This window comes from Cydia pomonella, chromosome 11 (genome assembly GCF_033807575.1).
Source record: "Cydia pomonella isolate Wapato2018A chromosome 11, ilCydPomo1, whole genome shotgun sequence".
Lineage (NCBI taxonomy): Eukaryota > Metazoa > Arthropoda > Insecta > Lepidoptera > Tortricidae > Cydia > Cydia pomonella.
The window spans coordinates 2,389,312-2,402,180 of NC_084713.1; the positions used below are offsets into that span (position 1 = coordinate 2,389,312).

General features: G+C 39.0%; 1 protein-coding gene across 1 annotated transcript in view; it reads left to right on the forward strand.

Annotated features, from left to right (window-relative positions):
- The window catches only part of LOC133522627 (uncharacterized), a 65,299-nt gene extending 52,462 nt beyond the window's left edge, over positions 1-12,837 (forward strand). Inside the window, exons 2-5 of the mRNA XM_061858002.1 lie at positions 3,649-3,864; positions 5,937-6,140; positions 7,178-7,414; positions 8,080-12,837. Of these exons, the coding sequence (XP_061713986.1) occupies positions 3,649-3,864; positions 5,937-6,140; positions 7,178-7,411 (654 nt within the window). The 3' untranslated portion in view covers positions 7,412-7,414; positions 8,080-12,837. The remainder of the gene's footprint in view (positions 1-3,648; positions 3,865-5,936; positions 6,141-7,177; positions 7,415-8,079) is intronic.
- Positions 12,838-12,869: the final 32 nt, after the last annotated feature.

Here is a 12,869-nt window from a genome sequence, read left to right on the forward strand (position 1 = left end):
TAGATGGGTGCCACACGGATTTTGCTCTTCTGATATATGTATAATCGTATCTACGACTGTCCAATTCACATACACAAGTTGTTTCAAAATTAAAATGAGACGGAGTGGATCAAAGAACTACTATCACCAACTCTAACCATCAGGATCACCATCGCCACACATGAATAAGAAAAAGAGAGTCACGTTAGGAATCTGACTCGTTCTCGCCAACCGATGGGACGAACTTTTTGTGAACCCAGAACTTTTTGTGGCCGGAAGGGACGCTTAATAACTCAACGTTTGACATGATTAAAACAATGACTAACGAAGTTTTGAATTTTCCGGACTCAAAAGCCGTTAAACAAAAAATGGACTGTTTTATACTATATATGTTTACTGCGTTTTAGATGTTAGGGATTAGAAGAGAAAAAGTTTTAAATAAGACCAGGCCGCATAGCCAACGTGCATATCGTTCACGCTCCGTGGCGAACAAAACGCAACTGTCACAGTCGCACTAATATGGAAGAGTGATAGAGAGAGATAGCTACGATACGCTACGGAGCGTGAACGATGTTGGCTACGCGACCAGTAGGGCTGCCACTGCAGCGGTGGCAGCATGGTTCCATTTTTATCAGCTGTCCCTATGCCCGTCACTTTCGCGCTCACATAATTGTTAGAACGTGACAGGCAATTTTGACAAATGATAAAGAGCCGACCATCTAGGACTTGAAAGAGAGAAGTTCAGTTGATGAAAAATTATGCTACTTTAATTTTCATTTTTTTATCAAATCATCAATCATATCGCGTTGAATAACTTTTTGGTTTGTCATATGGTGGGCCGATATTCTTCCAATTTCTAATACTTAGGTAAGTAGTACGTGTTTAGATTTAGGAAAAAATAGTTATATTATGTTGCTACAGATTATTACTTCCAAATAAGTAATATTAGAACAAATTATACATATATACTAAGGTATATTCCCGGTACTAAGTTCGTATGGCGAGAAACGGGAACGAGAACCGGAAATTCCCGGTTCCGGTACTGTATCTGCACTCCCTAATAATGATCATCATTACCATATCAGCCCTTTATCGCTCACTGCTGAGCATAGGCCTCTCTTCCAGTACGCCACTTGTCCCGGTCCTGAGCTAATCTCATCCAGAAGTGACCGTCAATCTTCCACACACAATGATATCTTCTATGATTTCAAAAGTACTGGCTACCAGACATTGTACATACCGAGACATACCTAAATTACCATTAATAGAGCTTAATATGATTGCAATAACTCTTCCAAGTGGACTCTTTAAACGTCTTCGTCCTACCACTGTGGGCGGCGCAATTACTGGGGTCCAATTGCTCTTATCAATTCTAATAAGCCGAGTACCGACAGAGAATCGTACCTTTGTCTTATTAACATATGAATGTGACCGAGGATATTACATTCTACTGATACAAAGAAACTATTCTACTGGGAATGTGGTATCTTATCAATGAGTTTATCTTAGCTTTAACTGCTATTGAGTATTGACCACTTATTGGTCGATTAATCATTAAGTATTTGTACTATTTGCGGATAAAGGCCTTTTATGACTCCGACAGATAGTGTGCTAACCTGCATATCTTTTCTCTCATAAGTAAATAAAATGACATAACATTCTAATGCGCATGGCATAGTCATGGACATGCTATAATATTGGCTGGCAGTTTGCTTTCGTCTTGAAATTTTTTTTACGGATCGAGGAATTTATAACATGTTGTTTGACTTAGCCGTAATAGGTACCTACTATAAAAAAACTTCGGTAATCTGAGAAAAGCAAGATTGTATGTACAAAAATCGATGATGTCAGTCTAATTACCTACACAGAGTAATGAACTTCAATATGAGTAACTAAAAGATCCCCACTTACCTGGAAGTCACCATGCAAAGTGGAATTTTGATCCTGTTACATATATATATTGGAAATTCGTTAGCAAGTCATTCAACCGCATGCAGAGAATGTGTCAGGCCTCGGTCCGAGCGTGCATCACTTAGCAACGAGGAAAAAGTAACTGATATGTTTATTTAAGTAGTCTGACGGTAGGTACGTGTTACATACTAAAACGCTAAACCTTCTTGTTAATACAAACACAATACTCGTATACGTTTTCTGATTCTAAGAAATGCACCAAACTGATCTCGCCACCATATCGGTGTGGGGTACCTAAGATCGTTATTTTTTGCTAATACATAATTTTCTATCGTTTTGTTGAAATTTTATACCTCTAACTGACAAAGGCCCTAGAGGTGTTTTTTTCTATAATAATGCACTGTTTCAATTGTTATTGGTGAATTGTATTGTAACAATGCCCTATTATTTTTATCGTATGGCTTTATTAAAAGAAAATCGAATTTACAAAAGTAACATTAACAATGCACTAAAATTAGACAAGTAGGTATTTTCGTTTTTAGGCATATAATATACTAAACTCGGTCTAGTTGATGTGTGGCGCCGAAAAATGATCTGTCACAATTAACCTTCTCAAATATGTAACGTTTATGCAAATGATGAAATAGGTATAACAGAGGAAGGAAACTCTTAAGTATAATATCTTTGGAATTTTGTGTAGTAAATACACAAACGACAAAAAAAATGCTTTTCAGACTGTTATTTAACATTGGCCTTAAGAAATAGTCGAGAACTCAAGATCAGTGGGGGTAAATTAAATCACGTTTTACATTATTTAACTACCTACTTATTAAATGAGTAATACGGACACATTGAATAAGTACTTAATAATGGAAACATAGATAAGGCATACATGCATCGGGTTGGGGTTTATCAGAATACTAAATTGCTAATGTTAATATTATTATAAACATCGTAACAGAATGTTGCAATATTGGTCTGAACGTCTGAACTACAATATGAGTAGGTAATACTTAATTAGATACGTACCTATATAATTTCTGCAATTAATAAAATACTAAATTAGATAAGAAAAGTCGGTCAAATGCGCTCATTTTGTCAACGGACAGGCGATTTAATTAATTAAACAAAGTTACGAATCATACAATTGAAGGTATTTTCTCTGAATAAGAAATCAGGGAATATAAAGTTAATTCAGAGAGATAAAAGAGGCTCTGTTTTTAAATACAGTAATACATTTTCTCAATAAGAAACCTAAAGTAGGTGCCTACTCGCCTACTCGGTTAACTGTTTATGATAAGACTAATTGACAAATATGGAAAAAGCGGAAGCATGATCAAGTCGTTTCTGGAATTGTTTTTCAGAACCAAAACCGCTAGAGTCATCTCGTCTACACTAAGCCTGCACGCCAAGTCGGTTCAAACTTAGCGAAGTCTTTGGATTAGTGACAGTACAACAAACCACTACCTAACCATTTATAATAATACAGCCATTCAAAACCTCTTTTTTTTTTTTACCGCGTATTGTCGTGCTATAAATTACAAATTCAAACTGGTTTTTCACTGGCTGGTATGCGTGATGGAGTAGGTAGGAGTTTATTTTATGAACTTTAATTAATTCACTAACCACAATCGACATTGAGAACTGTGAAACTTCCTATGAATGTTTTGACGGTGAAAAATGATTTGGTGCAACCGACACTAAGCTACCTAGGTACAGTGCCGATAATATATTAAAATACTGTTTTCATTGTTGCAGATGTACAGTGGCGCCCTCCTAGCGACAGCAGCCCGTCTAGCCTGGGACCCGAGCACATACACATGGTTCCGCTTTCTTTGCGCGGCGCAGTACCGGGCCTCTGCTGCCTACGTGCTCGCGGCGGGCTTGTGGCTCGCGGCTTTGGTCTACCTGGCCGCGGCCGCTGCCGCCCATCACCCTCATCAACCCTCGCCGAAGCCACGCTGCTTACATCTGGTAAGATAACAGTAATTACGTAGGAGTAACTAATAATGCAAGCATCGCCGTATGCACTCGTGACGACGGACAAATGGGGACGATTACTGCTTCTGGTATGTTACACCAAGGGCAGCTCTCAGCTCGTCCAATGGCAGCGTTTATTCTTTCAAAGAAAGGACTTTAATTCTGCCTTGCTTATTACAAATGCAGTACTTGCTTGGAAACTCTTTTAACTAAAGAACTTATTACAAGAAAACAGAATGACCAATTGCTTGAGTTTTCAAATGAGATTAGATACTGCGTTTGTTGTTAGCACGGCATAAAGTAACATTAGAATTAATCCAAATACTAGACCCTTGTGAACAGTCTGATAAAATGAATGCCAGACCCCTTCTTCTTATTCAAGTATAAGTAAAATCGCGCTGTGAGCTACCAAAGCTAATCGAACGACGCAATTATATTTACACATAAACCTCTTCTTAAAAGTTCCGTAACTTTGCCCGTTATTTCCTTACTATACATCGTGTAGGTCCTTAAGTAATTAGCACTGCCAGCTCTCCATTGTGTGGGCTATTCATCTAATTCTATTCTTATCTATTTTGAGACAGTGGAGAACACTTAAGCTACCAAGCTTGCCCAATGAATCGGACACCCCGATGCCGGTACCGTAAGTAATTATTTACCTAAAACTTAATATAATAATAACTACAAAAAACAATTAATTTTTAGGCACTAAATTCTGCTGCATACAGGTTCATACAAAACGCCTGTTTGATTAACACAGCGACGCAAAATAGTTGTCTGCCGACATCAGCGCCGACATACATTTTAGATTTTCTGAAGGTGAAATTAAGCAGCTCATAACTTGCTCACAACTCACAAAATTACACTCGTCTGACTTCATCCTTACTTTCTGTTCCTGGCATTTCTCACAACCATTGGATTACACGTAACACGAAATAGTTTTGGTGTAGGTGTTGAGTCCATGACGAGGCGTATTTATTTTTTGCTTTCTTGAGCCGCTGACCGCCGGTCGGTCACAAAAACTACGGAGTTAGATCTATTATTTCCAGTACTTACACGTTGCTATGCCTGTTCTGCTGATAATTCAGTAAATGATAGTCGTAAGTCCATTTGGTTCTACACGCGGTTGTAATGCTAAAAGAAATAAGATTAGGGTTTAAAAAGATAAAATTGCATGTATATTTCGATCACTTGGCTCCTGTTTTTACAGCACTGAAGCGAACCTAAAAAGCCCATTACGTGACCGTAGAATGTGATGATCGTTATAAAAAAGTCAAACTTAGGGGTACATTATACATCAAAATCAGGGCTCGGAACCGGTTTATTTTTAAATCCCGAAATAGTCCAATATTTTTCATTATTTTATACACTTTACGTAGGACTGGATCATGTATTTAGGTAACAACTTCGCATTATTAGATAGTCCTATTAAAAATGAAACTTGGCGTTGAAACTCTAGGTCCATGGGGTCCCAGCGCGCACAAGTTTTTTGGAGAAATCGCGAAACGTCTGGTTGACGTAACTGGTGACCGAAGAGCTGGCGGCTTCTTCGCACAACGTATCAGTATTGCGATACAACGAGGAAATGCCGCCAGCATCCTTGGTACAATGCCTCAAGGGCCTATTTTAGATATAAGCTAGTTATAGTAATCATCTGTATATATCCATTATGTATATTGTTATTGTCAATAAATGTTTATTTTAATTAAAAAATGAAATAATAAACCAAAGAACGAAAAAGAACGTAATAATACCGGTATTTTTCAAAGTCTTGATCAAAATATGTAAAACATTTTCCATAATGTAAATGAAAAATGGCGACTACGTTTGTATCCTGGAGAAGTGGCCGTGCTGTATCCTCTTAAAAGCTTCTACCGACGTTGCAATAAATGGCATGCAATCTTAGAAATTGCTGGCTAAATAGATAGGTGTAACGAATTGAATCCATCGACCAAATGCAGCAATGTATTGCAAATCACATCCGATTATCGGTGACGTTTGGAGAGACCCATTATTGTACTTCACGAAAGCTTTACATTAACGCAACCTCGTTTATTTAATTCCAGTACGCAGCCGGCGTGGTCTGCCTCGCCGTGAGTGAAGTCGGCTACGGGGCGTGGATGGCAGCGTCACTGGCCGCCTGGTGGCGCGAGGCCCCAGAAGCCGAGCTGGCGAGGAAGGGCATGGACCTGATGCACGACTTGAAGCCCATGTTGCTGGCTGTTGAGCGGTACAGGGACGTGGCGAGGCCAGTGCTCGACATGCTTGATGTGAGTATGAACTTTCATTACAGGTTTCTGTCTTCGCTTTGACTCCTTGGGCGTTGGGAGAAAACCTCTGCTGAAGGAATGATAAAGTAGGAACAAGGAAGCTGTAATAGCTTATAGCTAAGTTAACAATGAGCGAAGTTGGATGTTGTGCTGGGCTGACATCGACGAGATAGTTTTGTTCTATGTATTGATAAAATTCTAGCCAAAAGGTTGGGAGGACCGTAACTGCTACTGAATCTTAAATGACCAAAGATCGTAACCTCCTTTCCTCAGCTACGTAGGTCTTGAAAAATATTATCTCGCTCCTCTGTTCATGAAAATCAAATGAAAATGCTTAATAAAGATAAATCCAACTGGCATAAAGATTACTTAGAATTAATAAAATTTCTACTATTAATCATAAGTATTAGTAGTGAAATATCTTGTCTAAATAGGTACTTCTACGAGTAATAAGTCCGTACGCGACGGAGGCTTTATCTATGATAAAGATACGGGTGATAAACGCGAACATAAACCATGATATTACGCCTTCTGCCATAACAGGACCTTTTACGCTCAACATAAAACGTTCGTCGTTCTCGTAATTAGATATTAGGCGATATTAGGCACACGTTATGTCCGCGATAACGTGTTCCTGTCAGCCCTACAAGGTTCCTTGTTAGCATTCTACTAAGAAAACCACTTAAGAAAGCTACTACTCTCTTTATCTTTTCTGATTACTGCTCTGATGATAATCCTTGGGTTGGCATTAAAAAAAACCATGAAATTAAGCTCTGCTTCCTGATATTCTTATACTCATGTACAAGTTGAACTCTTTGCAGGCCACTTTAAGGGACTCAACCATCTGAAATCGCAATATGACTTGATCCCTAACCTATAACTGCGTGCCAAAGATTTACCCGTCATGAGGATCGGGTCTCAGGAAAATCGAAATAGTAGAGTTTGTTAGAAGCAGCCTGATCCGTGATATGTTAAGTTAATAAATGTACTGATGGAATTAATGAGTTACAAACAACGGTTACATTTATATTTTACAGGAGGTCGAGCACAAAGCGCCCAACAACGTATACGTCATCATGGTGTTCGGTCTAGTGGGCATGGTGTTACAAGTGGCCGCGTTCGTGATGGCGCGGCGCCTGGCGCGCCGGGCGCCGCCTCAGGAGGACAAGGAGGATAAGGAGGCCAGCGCGTGCGTGGAGGAGAGCGACGAGCCGGGGTGGAGGAAGAAGGCCAATCTACGGATGTATACTATACTTGATAAGATTTTCTAGCAGGTACGTCTGTATCAGTTACCTAAGGTGCCATTACATTTGATACTCATGGAGCCACTACAGTATCATCAGGAATGTTAATAAGTAGTTGCAAAATCCTTATTTTTAGTTAGGTATTTGATGTATCTGTATTTCCTGAATATTAACGTGGTTCTACCCACCGAGAACATGCCTGCCATCTCTCTAGCTCACACAATATACTGCCATCCTCGAATTCCTCGATATACAATTGATACAATCGAATCAAGGTTACCTTTTCGAACTACCTAGACCTTCTTAGTATCTAGTATGACACGTAGTAATGAGAAATACTCCTAACTATACATAAGTTTATATCATATTTAATTTTATATTTTACATAAGTTTATATCGACGACCGGTTTGGCCTAGTGGGTAGTGACCCTGCCTACGAAGCTGATGGTCCCGGGTTCAAATCCTGGTAAGGGCATTTATTCGTGTGATGAGCATGGATATTTGTTCCTGAGTCATGGGTGTTTTCTATGTATTTAAGTATTTATAAATATTTATATATTATATATATCGTTGTCTAAGTACCCTCAACACAAGCCATATTGAGCTTACTGTGGGACTTAGTCAATTTGTGTAATAATGTCGTATACTATTTATTTATTTATATGAGGTGCTAAAATTACCGTTATAATTTTCAGGACGACTCGGCCCCCGGGCCGCCGCCGCCTCTGCCCAGAGCGCCCTGCGCCTCCCTGTCCCCGCCGCGCTCCAGAAAACGTTCCAAAAAACGACGCGGGCGTCCCCCAAACGCCCCGAAGTACAAGGACGCCAAAGACGCGGCATGGGATAAAGCGAGCGAGGGGAGGTATATGACCCGGGACCGGGAGCCCGGTGGAGTGCGGGAGGCGAGAGAGGGGAAAGCGTTGGAGGGGAGGTTCACGGCGCGGGATCGGGAACCCGCTGCAGCGCGGGAGGGTCACACGGTCCGGGAACCTTGGGACCCCGGACGGCCAGCGCGGGACGCGGCTTGGGACGCGGTGCAGGCGCAGTTCCGGGCCACGAGGAGGTTGCGGCCGCCCTCGGCGCCGCCCGCGCCTAATACCGCTGCTGCGCTTCTTATACTGCATACTGAGCTGTAATTCTGCGCATGAAGACTTTTCAGTGACTGTAATCGTCACTTAACGTCTAAAACGAAATACTCACAGAAACTTGCGAAACATTTTAATAGGCACCATTCATTATGAAAGACAGAAGCCGTCTAAACTAACTTTGCACTGACTTTGACGAGGAAAAGTGTGGAGTGGCATTATAGATTCCGTAATTTCAAAGCAATTTGACATTTATTTCAAAACTCTTACATTGTCACTGCTAAGACTATGCAAAGTTAGTCTGGTATCATTGCTGCATATCTATTTATGAAATTTGAGAATGCCGCATTTGGCTATGTTAACGAAAACGACAAAGCTTTGCGTAATCCTTCTTAATAAATGGTTTATAAAGAGAGTTTTAACTTAATGATATAAACTTTTGAAAAACCTGAAAACTATGCTTGGTATACATGGATGCCAATGTGTAAGCTTTGCTGTTTGAACGTGTCTTTTTTTTAATTGACTGAAAAGCGTTTTTAAATTATATGTTTTCTGATGTTAATGTGTCACTTTATAAAGTGAATTTATTAAACATAGTTCAAAATTATTTTATAGAAAAAAGGGTTAACTGTATAAGAAAACACGTATTAGTTATATTATAATGAAATATTGAAATTAATTGTTATTATTAGACCGACTGAAGTCGGACGAATGATCGACACTGCCAAATGAAATAAAGTTCAACTAAGCGCACCACATTATTCGATAATAGGTATATAAAAGTATATAACATTGTTACTGATATAATGTATAACATTTAAATAGATTCCATATAACGAGCGAGTCTTCTAAATTGTAAATTAAGATTAAAGCTGTGACCACACGGGTGGCACAAGAAACATTTAACCAGTGGTAGGATTATTGAAACTGTTGAGTCGAACTGTGCTAACCGCACGAGCTTTGTGATAACAAAGTGTGTAAATGTCACCAAAAAATGTTAAATTTCCATGATAATTTGACATTTGCACGCTTTGACAAAGAGAATTTGAAATAGAGGTGGATTGTCAAAGAAAATTTTGTCGCCACAGTAAATTTACTGCCATCTTTCTCTTTTGATACATCATTTAAACTTTTAAAACGCCATTTGACTTTAATCCTTATTCTTTCACTGATATGAGTTAAATTTCAAAAACTGGCGCCATCTTACCGGGCATCGGATAAAGGTTGTACTAACCGATTAACTTTGATCTATTAGATAGCGCCACTTTTTGGTATTTAACAAATTTATCATAAGGTATCATCAGTGATAGAATAAGGATCAAAAAATTTAATCACGTTCTAAAAATTTTAATCATGTGTCGAAAGATGGCAGTAAATTTACTGCTGCTACAAAGTTTTCTTTAACAATTCACCTGTATTTTAAATTCTCTTTGGCTTAGACTTTGGCCAAAGTCGGTGCAGTTAGCTTACTTAGACAAACTCGAATTATATAATTATGTGAAATAACAGTGTTTAAGATTTTATAGAACAATAGATGCACGAGAACCGCTGACCGTGTGAATGCAGCTTAAGGTTCCGCCAGTTTGAATAGGCTATGTTCACATTTGGGTGATTTTATTGAATAGAATCTACTGCTTTCTTTATTTAGTTTGGTTGGACACAATTTTGGCATTGGATGGGTGACACTAATGAGATGTTTGTCATGTTTGGATCCATCAGAGAAATTACACAAATGTGGACACGGCCTTTACGTTACCAGGTTTTGACAATATCTACCTTCTAGTAATGACAGACTGCCATATTGATTTTTAGATTAATTATCAAATAAGTGTAGCTTAGTTAAGTAATGCCATATCACCGGGCAAGCGCCGACTCCTATACTCCTATAGTTAGTTGTTTTAAGGAATTTTATGATCTGTAGAGTATTTTTTTATTGTACGAATGTGTTGAGTCTTCGAATACTATCTATAGATACTGACAGGCAATCGTGGCAGTAAAATATATAGGCTGACGATATAAGTCATTCTCAAAGCTTATTCACATTTTCCGACTTTCGATATCGGATAATGTGTAAACGCTGTGATTTCTCGAACTATTTAATTTTTAGTGTTCCGTACAAAAGTTTGTTCACGGAACACTTATGGGATCACTTTGGATTTGCAAATCGGTTATATACGATTTTCTCAGAGACCGTTTGACGGAGACGGCTAAAATTTGGAACAGTTATTATTTGGTATGTTTTAAGCTTTTCTAAGGCAGAGGGAATATATTTCCCACAATGATTTTGAACTTTATGTTAAAGATTGTGGATTGAATATCTTGTACAAGACCCGTCGCCAATCTTCACCATCAATTGTATCATCAAAGTTGCGTGAAGTATCGGTGATATCTTGCCATAAAGGTCTTTTCTTTATGTAATTCTATATAACGTATCGTAAGCGAATAAAGATATTGCACCTTACTGTCAATATCTCTAGCTGTTTATACTGCCATGATTGTATGACCAGAGTGTATCTTGCCTTGCCGTTGATTGTACTGTATTGTTGAGGAGACTGGTGCTATCTGCTCCCGTGCTCCCGCGTCGCCCCGTAATTATTGTTTTCATATTTTTTTGCTACATCAAAGAGAAGTTTTATGAAAAAGAGGGTTATACACATCAAATTAAATCGTTCCTCGAATAAAACTAACGTTAATAAACAAGCGTTTATGTAGACTATGTAGAGCCGTCTGTAGATCGTGTCATTCACAAGGACGCGTGCCCTAGACTCTTATTTCATGTTATTAAAGGTTAGTTTTGACAAATCTGTGCGTCATAATGAATGACACGAACTATAAGTCTCAGAGACTTGGCTAGCGAGAGAGTATGGTGCCACTGTAAATCAAACTTGGGTGCTGCCAATTTGGTGCAGGCTTAGCTTAGACGAACTCTAGCACTTCTCTACACATATTGTAGGTACTAATTATTGCCTTGATTAAATCTCGATTTTAATTTTTTCATAAAATTTCTGTGATATTAAACGTTCTGGGGCGCCGCGGGCCGACGCTCGGCGAAACTCCATTTTGCTGTGATTTGCTTTTAAAGTTCGAAATGACTCTTCTACGTAGATAGTTGAAATTGTTAGTATACTTAAACATGACGCGGGGTGAAAATGACTCAGAACGATAACGACGAACTTATCAAATTCTGTAATAAGTATAGTCTATCGATTCCAAGTACAAGATTAGGCGAGATTAGGTAAACGATAAACGTAATATACCCCATTGTTTTTTGACACACCATCAAGCACCATTTTCACGATAAAACCAGTTGCTATGAATATTAATCATAATATTCAATGGTATCAACCATTGAATACGAATAAGGACAAAACATTCATCTGATACGCACAATCCTTTATACATATTATCTTTCGAATCCAAGTACAAATGAGTTTGGTCTCACCCCGCGACGCGAGTACTCGGCCGCAGGGCCGCGCCCCGATGCCAAATAGCTTTAAGAATACCGTTGTTTGTTGCCTTTACCTTCAACTGAACGTTTATGCATTTTCTTTGTACATACATGAACTAAAGTAGTTAATATTGTCAATGACTTGATTGCCCTCTCTCTCACTCAGCAGGTAATAAAATCATATGACCGCGATTTTCAGTTAACGAAGTTACAGTCTTAACCAGTTGAGTGTCTACTTTTCCCCAAATGATGGATGTTGGTAATTTTTCTTGACTTGTCGGTACAGGGCTATAACCGCACTTTTACTCCAATTAAGGCGTAATTAGAATAACACTGACTGAGAAGAAAGATGCCCGCAATATGCGAACTTCGGTGTTCGCGGTAGGTCCTCAATGTCAACGCAATACGCTGTATTTCTTCCTGATTGGCCCGGAGCGGGGACAATCCGCATCTAAACCAATCAGATAGCAGTACCAAGTCGCATCGCACCGATTCCTTATTGCCAAGTCAGGAAAGGGCCTATTGAGGTGTGTTATTATGTCAGTAGTAAGCAGTTACTCCGAGGAGTTATTAAAAGCACAGTGAGAAAGAGAACTCGTTACATGTCGTGCCTTGCGTTCGAGAGGGACAACGTGACTCCTGGCCTTCCGCTGTCAAAGATTAGTTTTGTTGGACACGGAGAATTCTGTATTACATACATAATCAGGCACACCGGTAGAAAATGCCTTACGGCATCAAGTCCACCATTATCATGTATTGTGAAATAAAGATTTAAAAAATAATATATTTTTTGCTTAAGTATGCCAAGTTGATTAGGGAAGGGCAACGGCGCGGTCAAGTAGCGAGTGTAGCCGACTATCCTATACCGACGATGTTTAAATTTTAAGGAAAACGAAGCAATAAAGTGATATTTTTGTAAACTGTGTATCATTCTAACATCGCTGTCGTCAGT